General features: G+C 40.4%; 1 protein-coding gene across 1 annotated transcript in view; it reads right to left on the bottom strand.

The window, feature by feature from the left end:
- The window catches only part of MEDAG (mesenteric estrogen dependent adipogenesis), a 182871-nt gene that overhangs the window by 21792 nt on the left and 138339 nt on the right, over positions 1–22740 (bottom strand). Inside the window, exon 3 of the mRNA XM_072611848.1 lies at positions 11590–15005. Coding sequence (XP_072467949.1) covers positions 11590–11903 — 314 coding nt within the window. The 5' untranslated portion in view covers positions 11904–15005. The remainder of the gene's footprint in view (positions 1–11589; positions 15006–22740) is intronic.

Here is a 22740-nt window from a genome sequence, read left to right as displayed (position 1 = left end):
GAAGCGTGGAGAGAAGTCAAGATTTCTAGGACAGGTGAAGGAGGCTGGCCAATCTGAAGGCATAACGACAAGGAGATGGGACATCAGTGGAGAGGAAAAGCAAGCAGGCCAGTCTGACTGGATCACAGAGTGAATGGAGGGAAATAATGTGTTAAAATACTAGAAAGATATGAAGGATGCAGGTTGTAAAGAGCTTTAAATCCCAAATAGAGAAATTTATATTTGATCCTGAAAGTAAAAGGAGCTTTTGGAGTTCATGGAATAGAGGGCATGATCAGACCTATATTTTAAGAAAATCACTTTGAGGATGAACTGAAGTAAGCAGAAACTTGAGACAGGAAGACCAACTGGAAGGCCATAGTTCAGGTGAGAAGTGATCTAAGAGGGCCTGGTCTAATTTAGTGGCTATGTGAGGAGAGAAAAGAAGACAGATGGGGAAAATGTCCTGGAGTTAGAAATTTCAAGGTTTGGCAAATAATGGATATATGGGGTGAGTGAGAAGTTGAGGATGATTTTGATGCTGAGAGATTGGAAAGATGGTGGTGCCCTCATCAGTAAGAGCAAATTTTGAAGAGGGGAATGTTTTGAGAAAAAGACAAGGAGTTTTATCTTAGACTGTTGTGTTTGAGATGCTTATGGGATATCAAGTTCTAAGCCTTCAAAAAGGACCACAAACACAGGACTGGTACTCAGGAAATAAATTAGGGCTGGATAAATAGATAAATCTAGGAACTGTCATCATAGAGATAACAATTGAACCCGTGGAAGCTGATGAGATATCCAAAGAAGAAAGTATGCAAGGTTGGGGAACCTGTAACCTCAAGGCTACATGTAACCTTGTAGGTCCTCGAGTGCAGTCTTTTGATTGAATCCAAGTTTTACGGAACAAATCCTTTTATTAAGGGGATTTGCTCTGTGACATTTGGATTTAGTCAAAGGGCCATACTTGAGGACCTAGAGGGTCACATGTGACCTTGCAGCTACAGGTTCCCCACCCCTAGTATATAGAGATTAGGGTCTAGGAGAGAGCCTTATCCAGCAGCCACAATTTCTACGTGTAACATGAAGATCCAGAGAAGGAGTAGTTAGACAGGAGAATTAACAGAGCCATGAAAACCTAAAAAGGAGAAAAAAATTCAGGGAGAGAAGGTAGTCAACACTATTAAATGCTATACAGTTAGAGAAACATGAAAACTGGGAAAATGCCATGAGATATGGGAATTAAGGGACTGCTGGTCACTTTGGAGAGGGCAGTTTCAGTTGAATGATGAGAACAGAAGCCAGATTTCAGGGCAGACATTTGTTCCAAGGAATTTAGCAGGGAAGGGGAGGATAAAAGGGATGGTCAGATCAAGTGAGGTTTTTTTGGCTTGGGTTTATCTTTTAAAGAATGAGGGCAATACAAGTATGTTTTCAGGCAGCAAGAAAGGAACAAGTAAATAAGGAGAAACTGAAGAAAAGATAAAATATGGGGATGATAGTGGAGGCATTCTGTTGAAGATGATGGAAAGGGAGGAGATCGAGAGCGGATATAAGCTGGCCTTGGCAAGCAGAAAGGATACCTCATCACCACAGACTGGAATGAAGGAGGATACAGTGGAAAGTCAGAGAACATGAGGTGAGGAGGAGGGAAGAAAATGGAGCTCTTGGCAAATGGCTTCAATATTTTCTGTAGAGTATGAGGTGATGAAGTCAGCAAAGATGGCTGGGGGAGGGGAGCCATAGGAGGTCTGAGGAAAGAGAAGATTTGGAATAAGTGCTGCAGTGAGTAGGATAGAGAATCTGGAAAGAATAGTTGACAATATCAAGGATATGACTAACCCAGGGTGTAGCAGAGGTAGAGTGAAGGAGTCAGTCATAGGAGTTAGGTTGGCTGAGTAACTAGGAAGTAAGAGTATCTGAGGGAGCACCAATATGTATGTTGAATGGCTAATATGGACATATGTTTTGTATGACTTCATATGTATAACAAGTATAAATTGCTTGCCTTCTTAAATGGATGGGAAAGGGGTTGGAGAGAGAGAGATAATTTGAAACTCAAAATAAAAAACATAGATGTTAAAAGACAAAAATTATAAATAAAAATGTATATTAATGTCCCCTAAAATGAAGGGAGGAATTGGGATGAAGAGGAAGACTGAGACAGCATTGAGTAAGGAAAAACAATGTCCTGAACATTTAGCTACCAGAATCAGAATGAGGTAATAAATTTGGTTGGAATGAACCTCAGAAAAGGAAATCAATGAAAGAAGAGTCTGGAAGTAGCAATGAGGAGCAAGAATTATGCCAATTCCCCTACCATAACCAATGAGTGGGCAGGGGATGGGGTATAAGAGCGAAAGTGGAGCCAGTCCTGGAACAGGGCACACCCAGGATAGACTATCTTCCTGGGAGACTCAGGTCTCAATGAGTGTCAGAAGATGGAAGAAGCAAGAGAGGAAGTAATGTAAGATGACAGGAAGCTTGTGAATTATGGAATACAACGAAAGGGCTAAGAAGATCTGGAATAGGACATAGAGGAGGAGTGGGATGTGGAGGAAGGGTTGATGTGAATGAAGATAAGGTAATACACATGGATAGTGGACTGAGGAGTGAGGTTGTCTTCAATAGGCAGGGATTGAGTATCACAGAGAAAGGGAGAGTAAGACTAGCCAAAAAAAGGAAACTATTGGGGAATGAGCCTAAGCAAGCTGGAGTCTAGAAGCAGCCAAGTAGTACAATGAATAGAGCACTGGGCCTGAAGTCATGAAGATCCAAGTTCCAATCTCACTTATTAGCTGTCTAACCCTAGACAAGTCACTTAACCTCTGCCTACCTCAATTTCCTCAACTATAAAATGGGGATAAATAATAGCACCTACCTCAAACGATTGTTGTGAGGTTCAAATGAGATAATATTTGTAAAACATTTAGCACAGTGTACATAATAGGCACTAATAAATGCTTGTTTTCTTCCTTCTTGGCAGAGTAATAGTGAGGTCTGCTTAGGAAGACAGGTGCAAGATTGACCCTTCAGGGTACACCTTCCCATCCTGTGTAAGCCTCATGAATATCTTCTCATAAATTTTCTACTGATATGCTACATCTCCCGACAGCATGTGGACATCAGTGGGCCACAAAGGCTTTCAACCAGCTCTCTTTTGCTCTTTGCTATGACACACTCCAGTTCTTGCCCAGCCACACAGCTCTCTGGAGGTCCTTTTTACCACTTCTCCTGAGCAAGTACTTGTTGGTGATATGTGGCAACCTACTAATGTCTCTCCATTGCCCTTTCAGTAACCTACGATACAAATACTTTAGGGATTGTGGTATTACATGACTCACAGCATTATTGGAAAAATATCAATGATCTAAATGAAGGATCTTGCTTCAGGGAGTAGCCTGGAGCCATTGAAAACACTGTATGATCTCTCCAAGACTAACCAACCCATTAACAGAGACCTATTTGACTCTGGACCCAGTCCCCTGTCTTTCTAAGGTATCTGTTCAAGATTTACTGAGAGAACAATAAGTTGTTGCTCCAAATACATATCCTATTCTAAACAAGAGATATTCTTTTTTGGTATATGGGTTGCCAGAGCACACAGAACAGTAAGTTTGCTTCATCCACTTGTTTCTTCCTGTGTGGATAGTGTGACAAAAGGAATGCTGTCTGCGGCTCTGGTCTCTTCCTGCACTATGATAAGAGAAGAACTATGATGGGAAGGAAATTCTGGCTCTGCCTTCTTGTCATCATTATGATAAGAATATTGCCCCAGTGTCTATATCCTTATCTTCCCCTCTTGCTTTCTAGAAAACTCCATTTTTCTATGCTGCTTACCTATTCTCATTCTATTTAAGGCTGCAGAAGTTGATGCTCTAGGCTCTCTGACTTTTTTACAGATGAGCCTGTGCTCTTAGTGTAAATGAAATCTGCAGATAACTAGCTGTATGTTGATCCAGTGATTGGCAGCAATACCTAATCAATAGCTCCCTCAGATAATTTTTATCACAATAGTTAGATCAAACTCCTTTGAGTGAGTTTTAAAATCTGCACCTGGTAAAAAGTCATGCAAATAGAGCTGACTAAATCACTCCTGCTCTGTCAATCTTTGCTTCTGATGTACTCAGTGAGCGCCACCACTATAGGGAATATATCATGTACAAGGAGGAGACAAGTTACTAGGAATGCAAAAATGCAACCAGCTCTAGTCCCTCCCTGCCTTCAAGGAGCTAAATAAGTATTACAAGGTTCACTCCTTCAGGCATCAACTGTCTTCCAAAGAAGTATTCAGCCTCTTTGCTGGTAGTAATATGTTCCATTGAACAAAAGTCTATCTGTGCTTTGGGGAGCTCTGGACAAAATATGCTGGTGACTTATAGACCTGTGGTAATGTAACATCTGGAGGATGAGATGGCAGGAGTCCCCTCCACCCCCTTCTATCAGTTCATGCTTCATCTTGTCAGTTAGGAAAACACCTGGGCAAGACAGTATTAAAAGATAAAGATGAATTAAACAGGAGAGCCTCATTATAATTCCAACAAATGAGGAATACTTAACAAGGTTACTTCCTCAAGGCTGAATCTTTCAGGATCTGTGACATCTCCAAGATAATCTAGAGAAATAAAAGCTACTGAATTTACCATATAACCCTGAGAAGATAAGAATCATAGGTCACACTTCTACAGAACTCTGAGATCTGCAAAGTATTTTGTATATATCCTCTCACATCAGTTCTGCAGGGGAGGAGCTATTAATGTCCCCATTTTACAGATAAACAAACTGAAGCCTAAATAATTTATCCCAGTTGTGTTGGAAGCAGAACTCAAACTCAGATCTCTCTGGCTCCAAATCCAACATAACACCATAGAAAGAAGCTCCTTGTGGAGCTTATTTAGGTTCTTCTAAAATAATAATGAATATTACTAACTCACATTTCTCTATCTGACCATGACCTCCTATCATTTCATCCTTCACTATGCCTCACTTCTCCTCAACCTTTTTCTAATCCTGACCATGACCACTAGTTCCTCTACCTGTCATTTCTGCTTTCTTGGGCCAAAACTTCTGCTCTGGCTTCATTTTGCCCTCTTCATAATCTTGAGCCCAGAATTCAGCTATAAAAGTGTTCTCTGTTCTCAAATCCCTTGCCCCATCAAGCTATCAGCACTCATTCCTTACCAAATCCCAACACCCAGTTAGCTCTGCCATCTTCCTTCTTCTTCTTACTCACATGTTGTTGAACTAGAGGAAGTCTCACAACCCTGATGACAGGGGCCCTTACAAAGTCATGGTTTCTGGTCTCAATTGAGTCCTCACTGCAACAAGGCAATTCTTTTATTCTTTGCTAATGGACTACCCTATTGTCCTATTATAGCAACCATTCCTAAAGACTGACTCTGGAGTCAAAGGACCTAACCAGGCTCAAATCCTGATTCTGATATCTACTACTTGTATTACCTTCAGCTTAACACCTCAAGACCTCAGTTTCTTCTGTAAGATGAGGTGGTTGAACCATATGACTGCTAAGGGGCCATATGGTTGCCATCATGATGATATGTGCTATATTCTAGCCCCCCACAACACCATTCTCCATGAATCCCCTCATTTCTTCTAGTCTATATCTCAAAACAGTTTAATAACATACTCTATTCCCTCCTCCTACATTCGTCTCTGATGAAAAGATGGCCCATGTTCTCACTTATGTCCTTGATTCCATTAGCCTCCTATCTCTTCTGGCAGCTTACCCCAACCCCCCTTTAATTTTCAGTCTCTCCCTGTTAGCTCCTTTAGTGCTGCTTAAGAATCTCCCCTATCTTTTAAAAACAAAGCAACAAGAACAACAACAAAAACCTCTTACTTGGCTCAACTATCCTCTCAGGCTATTGTGCTTCAGCTCTCTTCCTTTTCATAGTCAAATGCCTAGAAAAGCCTATCTACGTTCATTTCCTCTACTTCCTTTCTTCTCATTTACTTTTCAGTCCCTTGCATTCTGGATTCTGTCATCACCAGTCAACTGAAACTGATCTCTCCACAGTTATCAATGATCTCTTAATTGTCAAAAATTCTCTCCTCATCTTTCTGTAGACTGCTCTGTAACCTCTGACACTGTTGACTATCCTTTCCTGCGTGGGAGTGCATGACACTGATATCTCCTGATTTTCCTCCTACCTGTGGGGCCACTCCTTGGGAGCCCTTTTCCTAGATCAGAATCGAGGTCCTGTCCCCAATACATGGGTGTACCCCAGGAATATGTCCTGGATCCTCTTCCACCTTCTCTCTTGATAACCTCATTAGTTCCCATGAGTTCAATTACCACCTCTAATACATGTGTATCTCTGTCCCTAAAACCCTCCTGAGCTCCAGTTTTGTGTCTCTAACTGCCACATGGATATTTCCAAATGTATGTCCTGTAGCCATATTAAAATCAATGCACCCAAGTGAAGTGAGCAAAATCAGGAGAACTTTATACACAGTAACAGCAATGTGGGGAAATAATCAACTATGAATGACCTATCTATTCTCAGCAATACAACAATCCAAGAAAATTTCAAAAGACTTATGCTGAAAAATACTATCCATCTCCAAAAAAAGAACTGATGGAGTCTGAATGCCCATTGAAGCACATTTTTTAAACTTTATTTTTCTTGGGTTTGTTTTTTTTAAGTCTGTGTTTTCCTAAAATGGCTAATATGTTTTGCATAATCTATATCAAATTGCTTACCTTCTCAAGGAGGGGGAAGAGAAGGCAGGGAGAGAGATTGAAACTCAAAACTTTAAAAAAACAAATGTAAAAAAAAATTTACATCATTGAGAAAAAGATGGAATGGGAGAAAAAATCAACGTAGCCCAAATAGAACTCATTATCTTTCCTGTTAAACTTTCTCTTCCTAATTTTCCTGTATCTTTTGAAGACACCACCATTTTTCCAGTCCCAGGTTTATAAATTCAAAGTTATCCTTCCCCTTTATTCAATCATTATTGAGTCTTATCAATTCTACTCCCACAACATCTCTTCTGCCTGTCCGCTTTTCTTCACCCTATCATCATCAGGCACAGTTTTCATACCTAAGGTCTCCACCAGTGGTTTGAGCCATTATCACACCCATTCATTTCAATCTTTCATAAATTCACTCATTCAGCAAATATGCAAAAAGGATGTACTTGATCCCTTGGTAGCTTCCAGAAGTTTATAATCTAGCAGGATAATTAAGAAATGTATACAAATAAGTACAGAGTAAAGTAAATGTGAAGGGTACACAGGTCCTTCAACATCCCAAGGCAACTTTAAATGAAAGAATAATTATATTGTTCTTATATCATTTTTAAACTAACTTTCAGTAAGTTCAATTCAATCACCAAACATTGAGCATCCATTACTGAGCAACCATTATGCTACTGTACCAGGTGTTGGACATACAAGACAAAATGAAAAATAAACCAGAACCTGACCTAAAGGCATATCATTTATAGAGATATGTAATTACAATATAATTTGAGGAGGAAGAGACCAAGCATTCTTAACTTTTTCATGTCTGTGTGTCATGAACCCCTCTGGAAGTTTGGTGAAAGCTATGGACCCCTTCTCAGAAAATTATTTGTTGCCTACATTAAAAATTGAAATGTTCAATTTCTGTTAGAAGTTAGTGAAAATAAAGATGTAGCTTTTTCCCATCTAAGTTCATGAGCCCCTTGAAATCTATCCATGGATCCTAAGTTAAGCACCCCTGACCTACAGGGATCGGGAAAGGCTTCCTGTACGAGGTCCTTACTGAGCTGAGACTCAAAGGAAGCAAAGGATTCTAAGAGGTGAAGGTAGAATACATTCTAGCTCTTCAAACGTATATAAAGGCAGGAGACAGAATAGCAATATGACCAATTTGACTGGACCACTGAGTGCATAAAGCAAAGCTATGTGTCCAGAAAGACAGAGGGGAACCAAATTATAAAAGGTTTTAAACATCAAAAAGACTGTTTTTATTTTTCGTAAGAGGCAACACAAGCAGCCTCTGAGACTTCTTGAACTGGAAAATGACATAGTTAGAAGTGGTTTTTAGGAAGATTACTTAGTGTATGGAAGATGAATTGGAAAGGGGAAAGAATAAAGGTAAGGAAATCAATTAGGAAGCTATTGCAGAAAGGCACGTGATAAGGGTCTGATGAGCATGATGGCCACTTAAGTAAGAAGGAACCAAGTATGAGACAGACTACAGAAGTAGAGTTAAAAAGATTTGGAAACTAACTGGATGGGGGAGGAGGGTTGAAGGAGAATGTTCCAACTCTTCATTGTATGGTCACTCTGCCCTTTTGTCCTACTTGGGTCCTATGCACATATGGGTACATGCGCGCGCGCACACACACACACACACACACACACACACACACACACACACTCTACTACCATCACCATCACTCCCACCATTTTGAAGGTCCATTACCTGTCTTTCTTTCTTTCTCTGTGTGTGCATCTCTATAAGTCTCTCTCTCTCCTTCCCTCTCCCCCCCCCCCCCCCCCCCATTATAGCAGCTGAAATAAGCTTTTTATTATTAGGTCTTTCACTCAATGAAACTGTTCTCCTGCTCTCAGTTCTGAATATGTTACTGACCAGCTGCTCTATGGCATAATTCTTCCACATCTCATGGCTATAATAGGGTTAAGCATAAGCAGGCTAACGTGTTGAAATTTCAAATCAATTCAACAAAAATGGTAGAACTTGTCTATATTTTTGGCAGATTTTATAACAGCTGACCCAGCCAAAGAAATTCCTTATCTATGTTTTTAGATGTTGGAAAGCATGGCTATGATACTGTGATAGGCACTGCCCAAGGAATTCCCTTAAAGTTACAGGGGCAGTACTGAGTATTGCCAAAAGAATATGGGACTAAGTCCAAAGGACCTGGGTTCTAGTTTCAGGCCTATAATCAAATTATCTGGGGTTGCTTGGACAAGTCGCCAACCCATTTTGGAGACAACATGGTGTAGTGACTTGACAGCCAGTTTTCTAAATTTTTAAAAGTCAGCTTTTGGAAGACTTGTGTTCAAGTACCCTCTCTGGTATACACTGGCCATGCAACCTTGGGCAAGTCACTTAACAGTACCTGGGGTAGCTCTAGAAGTTCTTAGCCTGGGGGTCCATGAACCCTAAGAGGTCTGTACATAGATTTCAGGGATCTATCAACTTGGAAATTTTAGCGTTTGGGTCTGTATTTCAATATATCTGATTTCCTTTGTAACCTGATTTTATGCTTTAAAAACATGATTCTGAGTAGGGATCTATAAGTTTTGCCATGCTGCCAATGGTGCCCATGACATAAACAGGATTAGAAACCATTGCTCTAAGACTGTAAGGTGCAGAGGAGGTGCTGATCTGCATTAGTGGAAGAGGAGGAAGAAGAGAAAAGGTAGGATGACTAGGAAGGGAAAGAAGAGGAAGAGGATAAAAAGAGATGGAGGAGGAAGGGGGAGGAAGAGGACTAGGGAAGAGAGAGGAGGAGACATATTCTGACATACTACTCAAGCTATTCATTCTTCATTCCACAGTTCACTAACCATACATATTGTTTTTGCTTTTAATAAGGATACAGACTGAACCTTGGCTTTCATTAAAGCATATTTTGTACTTTGTAGGTGGATATAGATGTTCCTGAGATATGAAGAAAATTTTTGAAAAACAAGAACTTACCAGAAGTGAGACAAAATAACAAATACCCGGGGGAAGGACTTATTTTAAAAGACTAGCATTATAGGTTCTTCAGAGAGAACCATGCATAGCTCTTTGCAGGCACCAATCACCACAGTATCCCTAAGAGATAGGTTGGTGATAAAAAAAATGTTCATGTGTCAAGGAAACATTTATCTAGTGAGAGGAGCCAACATAATCATTCATTTCTCTCTGTAAGAGTGACTCATCGTGGTGGTAGGTGGTTACTCCCTCTAAGGTCATAGAGGGGGCTTGCCAAAGTTTATGCACATCCTGGGCCTGTTCTAGACACTTATTTCTTAGGAAAGCAACTTTACTATCTCTGAGCCACAATCCCAACATGGCCCATTTTCACTGCATGGAGACAAAGCAGTGCAGTACCCCTTTTTCTTACTCTTGAATTTTCTTTCTTAGTAGCCTGTTCTTAGGATGCGCTCCTCTTCCCAGCTCACCAAGCATCCTCTTCCTTTACTTAGAATTTGACTCCTTCCTTTCCATAAAAATGAGTTTCCTAAGTGGAAGAAGGCTTGGTGTTTGCACAGTCTCCTCTCCCTCCCTCTCCTGTCTGGAATGCTCTTCCTTAACTCTTTCTCCTGGAGTCCCTCCCCTACTTCCAAGGCCCAGCTCTGCTGCCATTTCCTAGGAGAGAACTTTCCTGATTCCCCTAGATGTTAGTGTCTTCTCTCCTCCCCACTCCCAGTGATTCTGTATACATTTTATATTTATCCTGCTTACATTTTGCCTTTACTTATCTGTGCTCATGTAATTTCCCTCAACAGAACGTAAGCCCTTTCAGGCCAGGGACTGATTCTTTTTTGTCTTTGTCTCTTCCATGCCTGGCACGTAGCAGGTGCTCAATACATTACTGTTAAATTGGAATGAATCTCTTCTACCATTCTAATCTGCCATACCACTCAAGCAATTCATTCTTCATTCCACAGTTCACTAACCATACATACTTCTATTGCTTTTAATAGGGATAAGAACTGAACCTTTGGAAATCCCTCCACCAATGTTGTTCAGCAGCTTCTCAGCTGCTTAAAGAACTGCCTAGAATAGAAAGATTAAGTGATTTACCCAGGATCACACAGCCAATATTTGTCAGAGACAAGGACTAGAATGGAGCTCTGTCTTAGAGGAGAGCTGTCACTATCTGAATCATAATAAATCATTTTATTCATTGATCACTATTTAGTCCCTAATCTGTCCAACTGGTTCTTCTCATTGCCAGTTCTCGGTTGTTGGTTTAAACTGTAAATTTCTAGTGAGCTGACAATGTTTAAGTTTACTGTGTAGGGCATATGCGCTTCGGGGTGGAACCAAAATTCCACTCCTATATGCTACCGGTGAAAGCTCTGCCTTACGGAATCAGAACTGATCACTTCTCCCCACAGACCATATCCTGGGGGCAGTTTAGATTTCTGTAGTGCTCCCCAGGCCTGAAGCAGAGGATAGGCACTTCTCAGCTGCCTACAGTTCCCCCAAAGGAATTCACTCCTTTGGATTCCAATAATCTCAGTTAAAGCTCCAGTCCCAAGAAGTCTATTTGTTCGGCGATTTGGCACAGGAAGACCCCAGTGCAGGGTCACATACCCACCCAATTTTCCAGACCATAGAATTAGTGCCTTCCCGAGGGACTTCGACCTGCACCTGCAAAACTGCAATGCAAAATACAGGGAGGAATTATTATTATTGGGAGGAAAGGGATGCCCCCCAGCTTCAGGACAAGACAAGAAATCATGAAGTTTAGAAGCTGCGAGTCGGGGAGGATGCGAGGATGGGAGTGATGGCTCAGCCTCGATGGCTGGGAAGACAATAGAGTCAGGCGCAGGTTCCTTTGGAAACCAAGGGAGTTCAGGGTTCTGGGGAAGCAGAGACCGGTTGCCGGCATGGAGACTCGGCCACTCACCTCTTTAAGTAGTTGCTGACTCTGTAGAGGTGCCGGTCCAGGCGCACGAAGCCGTCGCAGAAGACATTAAAGCCCCCACGTGGGGCCTCCTGAGGCCTAGGCCCCAGGACCAGGAGCTGGTCTCCTCGCAGCTGGAAGAAGCCCGGCTGCATGTGCAGCAGCTGCCGCAGGGGCAGCAGGGCCAGCTCGCAGTCACAGGTCCACAGGCTCCGCAGCTCCCCCGAGGAGATGGAGGTCAGGCTGGGCCGGGCAGGCTGGGGGCCCTCCTCTGCCCCGCTCCAGTCGGCCGGCTGCACACTCCCTGCCACGGCCATTGCTCACTTTTCACCCGGAGCCCCTCGGTGTCCCTAAAAGCCCACTGCCGCTCTGACCAAGCCCGAGCCCTGCAGCAGACCCAGAGTCCCAGCGGGAATAAACTTCTAGCTAGTTCACCCTTTAGTCTCTAGTTCCCACCCTGCCTTCCCTCCCCTTTCTTCCTGGCCCGATCTGAAGTGGATGAGCTCCCAATTCCTGGAGTCTTGGCCTTGGGGTATTAATCTGTCTCCTCTAGTTCTTTGGGGATCTGCTTAGCCTTTCCTGGGCTGTCTCCCTGGTCACGCCTGAGATGCTGCCTGCTTCCACCCCCTCACACTGGCCCTCACCTCGCCAAGCATCTGCCACTTAGGAGGGGGGGGAAAAAGGAGACCGGGGCTTAACGATGTTCTTTTATCCCTGCTAAGCTCGGCCCCCTCGCCCCTGCCCAGCCCACAGGCAGGACCCTAAATGTTGTGATTCCAAGTTATCTTGGTCTTATGACTTGGCACAAGCTGACCTCGCATACGTGCTTTCAGCCAAGGGTTATTCATCTAGCCCTGTCCTCAGCTTAGCATCCCTAGACTTTAGGGCCCCACCCCTGGCTTCAGGAGACTAAGCCTCCCCCGGGCCCAATGCACCAGAGCTCAGGCATCTGGACGTTGGCGGGAGGGAGGAGGCAGAGTCCTTCCAGCTGGCTGGAGCCCAAGAAACCACGCCCCCATAACGATGATTGGTGCAATGCTGGCCACTACTTGCTCCCTTTCCCGCTTCCCTCCGCTAACTTCTCCCCCCATGGCTCATTCACTTCGTTCAGTCCCAATGCGATTTCTTCCTTTTTTCTGCTGGGAGCCAAGCCTATTCAGTTCTGGCACAAAAGTTTGTTTTCCACTCGCTCCTGGGACCTGGATTCATGTTCACACCCTGACCCAGATTCAGTTCTCATCTGAAGAACTTTCTTCCCCTGAAACAAATAACGGGCTTTCACACACACACACACACACACACACACACACACACACACACACACGCCACCCTCTCCTTCATTCAACACACATTGAGCGTGTCAGGCTTTGCACTAAGCTCTGGGGACACAAAGACAGACAAATGGGAAACAGTGCCTGCCTTCAAGGAGCTTATATTCTATTGGGGAAAACAACATATATGCCTAAAATGAAACATAAAATGAAACATAAAACATAAAATAGATACAAAGTATCTGCACTGGCAGGAGGATCAAGATAGGCTGCATTTGAGCCTAACTTGAAGGAAAAGTGGAGTTGCAAGGAGTTGTAGAAGATGTGCATTCTAGGCATGCGAAAGAGATGGGAAATAGAATGCCCCGAGACATGAACCTCAAGTAAACCAGACTGGCTGAAATGTAGATTGCATGAAAGAGACTGATTCCAAACCTTTTCCTGTTCCTAAACCCCTCATCACTAGCAATTTTGCTGATATGGAAATAATTCAACAAATATTTTTAAATGCCTAGGCATTGGGGGAGATGGGTCAATCAAAAAGTTATTTATAAAGCACTTACAATGTATCAAGCATTGTACTAATTTAATTAGTCTCTGAAATGAAAGGATCTCTGCCCTCAAGAAACTTATCAAGGAAGACAACATGAACATATTTAAGTATACACAAGGCAATATAGAGCTCCATATCTGATCTCAATTAGTTTATAATCTATTAATGGTGCTAAAACATGTGCACATATCGACAAAATACAAAATAAAATGAGTCAAGTACAAAGAGGTAATACAAAGTACTACAAGATCAGATGAGGAAAGGAATCTTTTCTATGGGGCTTGACTAAACGTCATTCCTTATTATGCAGAAGGAAAGCTCTAAAATTGTCTTTAAAATTGCAGAGGATCATAGATTTGGAGCTGGAAGCACCCCTATTAAGCCTCCTTCTTTTTACGGGTGAGGAAATTGAAGCCCACAGAGATCCTTCAATTTGCCCAAGGTAACATAGATAAGCAGTAGCAGAAGTGGAATTCCAACTCAATTCTTCTGACTTCAAATACAGTGCAAAACTCCTAGTTCATTATTATCGGGGGTGGCTATGGGAAACAAAAGAAGGAATTTTGTTTCCACAGGGTTGAAACTCCTCACAGCTATAAGTGATAGCAGCTAATCAGAGTTGTGACCTCGCATGATCAGGTAAAAGGTAAGAAACTTATACGCAGGCTTGACGAGCTGCTTGAGGGGAAGCCTATCAGAGAGGAGAACATGACGTGAGGTTTTCAGGAAGCCTCCTTTGGCCAATAGATGGGAGGTGGGAAGATTTAAATTGGAATAGTATAAGAAGGCTTGCATTGGTCTGAATAATTGTAGCACCCTTCCCCCACCCCCCAGGGATCCATTCATTCAGAGGGAATGAACATAAAAATTAATAAAAACTTTCCTGATTTCACAAATATTGTTCTTTGTTTAAAGTGAGCATGTTTCTCACAGTGGCAATAGTAAATGTACTTCTAAGAGCGCATGTCCCTCTCCTCTTCGATATTACATCTTCCTACACAGTGATTAATCCCAGCTGCAACTTCCTTGCAATGAATAATAACTGCCCTCAGCATCTGGACATTATCATGCTCATTAATATGCACAAGGACTGGGACAGGGACTAGGACTGGGATTTCATTGGCAGGTCACTTACTGGTGAGAAAACCCCTTCTACCAATGGGTCAGCACCTTTTCTACAACTTAAAAGTCTTAGGGAGTTGACTAGATCACTGAGAGTTTAAGTAACTTGTCCAGATGTCATAAGTCAGTATATATCAAAGGCAGGAATTTAATCCTTAAACTTACTGACTGCAATAATTCATTAAGTATAGAAAGAAAGGCAGACTGTAATAAACTAAGCCATCTAGCTGCTTGCTGGATGTTTGACTGTAGTTTCTGCAGTCACCTGAAATTCAACCCAACTGAACTACACTCATCAACTGTAAGTCTGACTCTTCATTCAATTCTGTACCCACCTAACTGCATTATCATTCATTCCACAATTCTAAATGTTGTCCACAAGGATATAGTAAGACTTTTTTTTTTCAAATGCTTTGCTGTGATCCAGACATACTCTGTCTGCGGTGTCCAGCTCATCTCCCAATTTAGAAACCCTGTCAAAAAAAAAAAAAGGAAATGAGGTTAGTCTGGCATGACTCCAATGATGGATTCATCCTGGCTCTTTGGGATTCCCAAAACTTTAATAATACATTCTAGTCTCTGGGCAGGAATCAACATCAAGCTCTGGTGTGAAGAGTACTCTTCCATTCTTTTTTTTTTTTTTTCTTGGAAAATTTGACCTGTCTGAAGTCCTGACATCTGAAAAAAAACAAAACAAAACAAAAAAAAAAACAGAATGCTTTGCTCTTGGTGTGGACAGGCCTTTAGGATAAGGGAGTGGTTCAGGGAGCCTGGAAAGCAGAGTCTACCCTGGGCAGGCATTTTATTTGCTCTCTGTTTGCCCATCTTTAATCCCTGCTTTCCACCTATTGCTGTTGCTCGGGGGAACAGAAGTCCAATCTTAAGATGTCGTTGCTCATGGAAAGGACATGACAGTCTGCTCCTCTGGGACTCCACTCGGAGGATCTGTGACTTCCCAAACCCAAATTCTCTTCCCTGGTTCCTTATCCTCTATTTGTTCTACATACTCCTACGGAATAAAAACTTTCCTGAGGGCAAATGTTGAGTTTATTTTGTTTTTGTATCTCCAGTGCCTAGCACAAATGCTAGCATGCACTAAACCCTTAGAACAAGTGCTTATTTGTCAATTTATTCACTCATTCTAAGGGAAACAGCACAGCAGATCTGCCATAGGTGATCTTGTCATCATGACCCTTCCCTGAGTTACAGATGGGCCAATTACCCAGTGGTAAACATGCTGGTTTGAAACATATACAATGCCCAGGGATACACAGTCCAAACTTCCTCTGGTGCCCTTTCCTCAGGAAGGGCACCCATGTAAGGAAAAAAAAGTCATTGAAATCAGCAGACTATGCCCTTATTCACACCTCCAATCTCATTTGGCCTCTACCCCTACTGACTCCCAATCATCAAATCAACAAGCATTTATTAGATGTTTACAATGTGCCAGGCACTGTGCTAAACATGGAGAATGCAAATTACAAGCAAAATGAAAGACAATCCCAGCTCTCAAGGAAGGACTTTGAAGGGGAGAGCAGAGAAGAAATCTGAATGACTTCATGGAGAATCAGTAGTGGAGCCCATAGAAGGATGAGAGAGTAACTAGGACTATCCTGGCCTTTTCCCCTAGAATGGAGGTTCCAGGAGAAACTGATCAAACACAGGAACAGACCACAGGGGCAGAGCAATAATTCAAGGTTATCTTCCATGTACAATCTCTCCACTGTCTCCAAATTGGCATATACATCAATGTTATCAGACATACCAGCTCATTTCTTTTGGTTGGCTTTCCCTTAAGCAAAGAGGCTGACTGCAGCCCTATCAGAAGCAGTGATGCAATTTTCCCCAAAACTAATGCCATGAAAGGAGTCTCTAGAAAACTACAACATACATACGCACACACACACACACACACACACAGACACCTCTGTATCTGTGGTCTGTGGAATCTCTTTCTCTCCACTACATTGATGCATATTCCTGTCCTTGGTGCTGGGGCTCCTGCCCAGCCCTCTATTATTTTTCACGGGATAACAGAACAGTGTAGCAATCTCACAGGCTATATCTACCAGTGATTTTAGTATCCTCAGAGGGAGGACATATGGGCCTGATGGTTTTATTTGAACCAATGTGCTTTCCCCTCTTGGGATCCTAGATTGAGAGCTAGAAGAAAATTCTTTTTTTCCTCCACAACATACTTTTAAGTTTAATCTGAATTACTTACATTTTCTCCATCATATTCTTTTATATGTATTGTTGACCTGAAAACTTTATTAAGAAAAGGCAACAGGCTAAGTGCATACATTTTATGATTTAATTAATTAATTGATCAATTCCCCATAAAGAAAACAGTTACATAATGCATTATGGAGCCAGAAATGTTCTGGCTACCCAGTGCAGAAATCTTCTGGCTTATATACATTTTGCTGTGAGAAGGGAACTCTCCTAGTTGAACAAATCATAAATTTAGTAAGACAAGACAATTAACAAAGTAATGTTGGTCAGGCCTTGGGATTCCAGCTGGGTAAGCATATGTCTCGGTGATAAGGAAAGAAACCCCACCACTAGTAAGTGGTAGGCTTCCTCCCTTAAACAGATAATTGACATAGGAAAGGGTAAACAATGTTCAATAGAAATTATGATCTAAGATGTCTATATTTTCTTTATCATTAATACGCCATAACATAGTATATGTCTATAGATCAAAGGAAAGTCCCATTATTCATAACATAGTATGTGTCTATAGATAATAAGATTCATCAAAGGAAAGTCTCATTATTCATCAAAGGAAAGTCTTATTATTCAAGATATAGTGTCTTAGGTTAAAGGTCTCCTTAAGGAGTGTAGAGTCGGCCTTGGCTGGCTTTTGCTGACATAGGAAGAGGCACTCTCTGAGTTTACTTCAGAGAGAACAAAGAGATTATTCCAAAATTTTATATTAAACATTATCAGTATATATATATGTATGTATATGTATGTATATTATCCATTTACATGTTAAAACAATTTTAAAATATTTTTTAAAACTTTGAGTTCCAAATTCTATCCCTCCCTCTCTCCCCTGCCCTGCACCCTCATATGGTAAATAGTCAGCTGTAGGTTATACATGTGCAATCATATAAAACATTTCCATATTAGTCATTTTGTATAAGAAGACTCAAATAAAACCAAAAGAAAGAGAGTGAAAAATAGCAAGCTTCAGTCTGTATTCAAACAATATCAGTTGTTTCTCTGGAAGCAGACAGTATGCTTCATCATTAGTCCTTTAAGATTTTCTTGGATCATTGCTTTGCTGAGAATTGCTAAGTCATTCACAACTCTTCATCGAACTATATTACTGTTACTGTGCCCAATGTTCTCCCAGTCCTTTTCACTTCACTTTACATCAGTTCATGTAAGTCTTTCCAGGTTTTACTGAAATCCATGTGCTTATCATTTCTTATAGCACATTAATATCCCATTACAATCATGTACCACAATTTGTTTAGCCATTCCCCAATTGATGAACATCCTTTTGATTTCCAATGGTTAGCCACCCCAAAAAGAGTTGCTATGAATATTTTTGTACAAATACAAATTTCCCTTTTGGGGGGATGTCTTTGAAATATAGAGCTAGCAGTGGTGTTACTGGATCAAGGACATGCACAGTTTTATAACCCTTTGGGCATAGTTCCAAATTGCTCTCCAAAATAGTTGGATCAGTTCACAACTCTCCAACAGTGCGTTAGCTTCCCAGTTTTCCCACATCTCCTCTAACATTTATCATTTTCCCTTTTTGTGATATTAGCCAATCTGATAAGTGTGAGATGGTACCACAGAGCTTTTTAAATTTGCATTTCTCTAATCATGATTTAGAGCATCTTTATGTGACTATAGATAGCTTTGATTTCTTTGTCTAAAAACTACCTGTTTATATCCTTTGATCATTTATCAATTGAGGAATTACTTGTATTTTTATAAATTTAACTCAGTTCTCTATATACTTAAGAAATGAAGCCTCTGTCAGAGATACTTATTGCAAAAAAATCTTTCCCAGTTTTCTGTTTTCTTTATCATTCTGGTTTCATTAGTTTTGTTTGTGCAGAAACTTTTTAATTTTATATAATCAAAATTATCTATTTTATATTTTGCAGTGCTCTCTATATATTCTTTGGTCCTCAATTCTTTCCTTATCTATAAATCTGACAGATAAACTATTCGATGCTCTCCTAATTTGCTTATGGCATCACCTTTTGTGTGCAAATCATGTACCTGTTTTGACCTTATCTTGGTATATGGTATGAGATGTTGGTTTATACCTAGTTTCTGCCGAACTGTTTTCTAGTTTTCCCAGTGGTTTTTATCAAATGATGAGTTTTTGTTCCAAAAACTTAGATCTTTGGACTTATGGTATACTAGATTACTACGGTCATTTACTGAAATGTAATATGTACCTAATCTGTTTCACTGATCCACCACACTTTTTTTAGCCAGTACCAGATAGTTTTTGATAATTAGTGCTTTATGAGATCTGGTACAGCTAGACTACCTTCCCTCACATTTTTTCACTGATTCTCTTAATATCCTTGACATTTTGCTATTATTCTTTTCTATCTCCATAAAATAACTTTTGATAGTTTTATTGGTATGACACTGAATAAATAGATAAATTTAGATGGAATTGTCATTTTTATTATCTTGACTTGGCCTACTCATAAGCAATTAATATTTTCCCAATTGTTTAGATCTAATTGTATTTGTGTGAAAAGTATTTTGTAATTGTGTTCATATAGATCCTGGACTTATCTTGGCAGGCATACTCTCAAGTATTTTATATTGTCCACAATTATTTTAAATGGAATTTCTCTTTTTATGTCTTGCTTCTGGATTTTGTTGGTAATATATAAAAAAGCTGATGATTTGTATATGTTTATTTTGTATCTTGCAACTTTGCTAAGTTTAATTTCCTGTAGTTTGTTAGTTGATTCTCTAGGATTCCCTAAGGATAACATCATATCATCTGCAAAGAGTGATAGTTTTATTTCCTCATTGCCTATTCTAATTCCTTCAATTTCTTTTTCTTTTTTTATTGTTATAGCTAGCATTTTTAGTACAATATTAAATAATAAAGGTGATCCTGGTCCCCTTGCTTCACCTCTGATTGTATTGGGAATGATTCCAGGTTATCCCCATTATAGATAATGTTTGCTGATGATTTTAGGCAAATATTACTTATCATTTTTAAGGAAAGTTCTATTTATTCCTATGCTCTCTAGTGTTTTTTATCAGGAATGAGTGTTATATTTTGTCAAAGGCATCTATTGAGATAATCATATGATTTCTGTTGAGTTTGTTATTGCAGAAGAGAATTCTGAGATCAGCTATCTCATTCCCCCCTCATTTTACAGATAAGGAAACAAACCCCAGAGAGATCAGGCAATTTGCCCAAGTTCATTCAGGCACTAAGAAGCAGATTCAAACTCAGGTTCTCTGGTTCCAAACATAGCCCTCTTTCCACTGTCCTGCAGGAACTGGACCCATTTTCTCCCTTCTCCTCAGTTTCAACTCTTTGCTAACTATATGTATTCTCTTGCGAGAATGTGAAGATCATTCTTTGACGTAGAAGAAATAACCAAATGGATCTATGATCTCATCCATATGAGTACTCCCTCCAACAATTCAGTTCACATCTTCCCCACCCTACCCTCCAACATGCCCACCCAAAGTATAGTATTCTTGTATGTGTCATCATGTAAGTTCATAGATGGAAGGAAAGAAAGAAAAGTAGAAGGAAAGGAGAAAGGAGAAAATAAGCATTTATTAGGCATCTACTCTGTGTCAGGCACTGTGCTAAATACTTTACAAATATTATCTTATTTGGTCCTCAAAACCTTAGGAAATAGGTTACATTAGTATTCCTATTTTATAGTTGAGAAAATTGAGGCAGAGAGAGTTTAAATGACTTGCCCAGGTCATGTAGCTAATAAGTGGCTGAGGTAGCATTAGAACTCAAGTCTTCTTGACTCCTGGCCCAACACTCTATCCTACCTAGATTTCTCCACTAAAAGGAGGAGGGTCCACTTAAATTGTTGAGGGGGTCTTAATCAAGATTTTGAGTTATATATCAGTTAACCCTAATTATTTCCATGTGACCAGACCATTTTCTTTTTCAATTAAACACTTAAACAAAATGGGAGTAGAGTAGTTTTTGCTTTTTCAATTAAACATTTAAACAAAATGGGAATAGAGTAGTTTCTATCATTCATCATTCTGAACTCATCCATCCCCAGATCATCATACTATTCATTTATCTTTCCTCTCATCCCCTCGGCAGAGATCTAAGAAACATCATTTTTATTGTCCTTAGCATTCATCATAGCTCATTTGGGGCTTTTGTCATAAGTGGGTTTGGGGTGCTATGAGGGACAGAGCATCAAAAGGTACAAAGTACCTTGTGAAGTATATGGGAAATTACACTGAGATATTCCCAAAAAGGATCTGAATCACAGAATTTTATATTGAAAAAGGACCTTGAAAGACTTTGAGACAAACACATCCTTAATTCATTCAACCTTTGCCTGAAAATCCCCAAAAGGGGCAGCTAGGTGGTACAGTGGATAGAGCAACCAGCCCTGGAGACATTAGTTCAAATCTGGTCTCAGATGCTTACTATCTCTGTGACTCTGGGTAACTCACTTAACTGTGATTGTTTCCCCCCAAAAGGGGAGAGGAGGAATAGGGAAAAGAAAGAAAATCTACAAAGAAGAACCCCCTCTCTCTCCTGTGGCAACCCATCCTACTTTCACACAACTCTAATGGTTAGAAAGCTTTTCCTGACATCTACTCCAAAGTTGCTTCTTTGTCATTTTTATCCATTGTACTTGATTCTGCCCTCAGAGGCCAACAGAACAAATCAAAGCCATCTTTCACATGATGGTCCGAACCACTGTGCCTGGTACATAATGAACACTTAATAAACACTCATTGTTTGATTGATTGATTGATTTGATTGACTGATGGTCCTTCAAATGTTTGATGATAGCTGTCATTCCACTGTCACCACCACCAATACCTCTACCCTCTTCTCAAAGCTAAATATTCCCAGTTTTACCAACTGGTCCTTATATGACATGGACTTGAGACCCTTCACCATGCTGGTTGCCTTCCTCTGGATGCTCTGAAACTTATCAATATTCTTCTAAAACTGTTGTCCCAAGAAGTGATCACCATATTCCAAAAGATGTCCAGCCAGGGCAGAGTAGAGAGGCACTATGACCTCTTATTTTAAAAGCATTTTTGAAATCCCTTCAGATTTTCTTTGTTTTTTCATCATGAGAGAGTGTGCAGTTTGTTTTTTGTGACAGAATAGCCTGAGGAATCTTCAAGTTAATGCTGATATCCTGAAAAATGAATTGGAATTTCAAAAGAGAAATTCAGATATAAAAGTCCCATTTTCCTCCTATTCCCTTATCTCTCTTTGGGACATATAGGGAAAGGAATGGAGAAAAAAAATGTGAAAGACCTCCCTTGGAGGAGAGAGAGCCCCTAATAAAACTAGAGTAAGCAAAAAGAAGGATTCAAGATGGAAATCTGAGAAATCTTTTTGTCTCTGGTGTTATATGCACACTATATACATATATATGTATATGTATGTATATACATACACATACACAATGAGAGAGATATAAATATAGGCATATATTTACATGCCAGTTTTCATTATTTTTCCAATGTGTAATCTTTTCCAAATGTGTAATCTTCAACAGACATTTAGTCTACATGGATGCATAGTAGCTACAAAGCATTGCAATCTATTGATCTTACATAACTGTTATGCTCCACTGGCCTCATGGTCACTGTTAGTCATTTATGATCAGTGCAGGGCAGGTTAACCACAAGAACATTGTTGTGGAGTTTCTCCTCATTTCTAGCTTCTGCTTTTAGCTGGGTGCTATCCCTTCCTCATCAAAGGAAGACTGGGCTCTGTCATGCTCTTTAGTTTAAAGTTCAAGACTTTCCATGCAACATGTCTTTTAGAAAGCTGAAGCCCTTATTACATTTAGCCATCTGACTAGGGGAAAACCCCTTCCTGATTCTTTCCCATGAGGAGTGGTTTATCTATTTCTTTTAGAGACTTGGCTAGAAAAAGGCAGAAGGAGAATCTTTACTTCAGGTGATAAGCTCTTTGGAATACAGAAGAGAAACACTCCTGGTTAACTAGTTTGGGCT

This window comes from Notamacropus eugenii, chromosome 5 (assembly GCF_028372415.1).
Source record: "Notamacropus eugenii isolate mMacEug1 chromosome 5, mMacEug1.pri_v2, whole genome shotgun sequence".
Taxonomy (NCBI): domain Eukaryota; kingdom Metazoa; phylum Chordata; class Mammalia; order Diprotodontia; family Macropodidae; genus Notamacropus; species Notamacropus eugenii.
The sequence above is the reverse complement of the archived record's forward strand: the minus strand, read 5'-3'. Positions and strand labels throughout refer to the sequence as shown.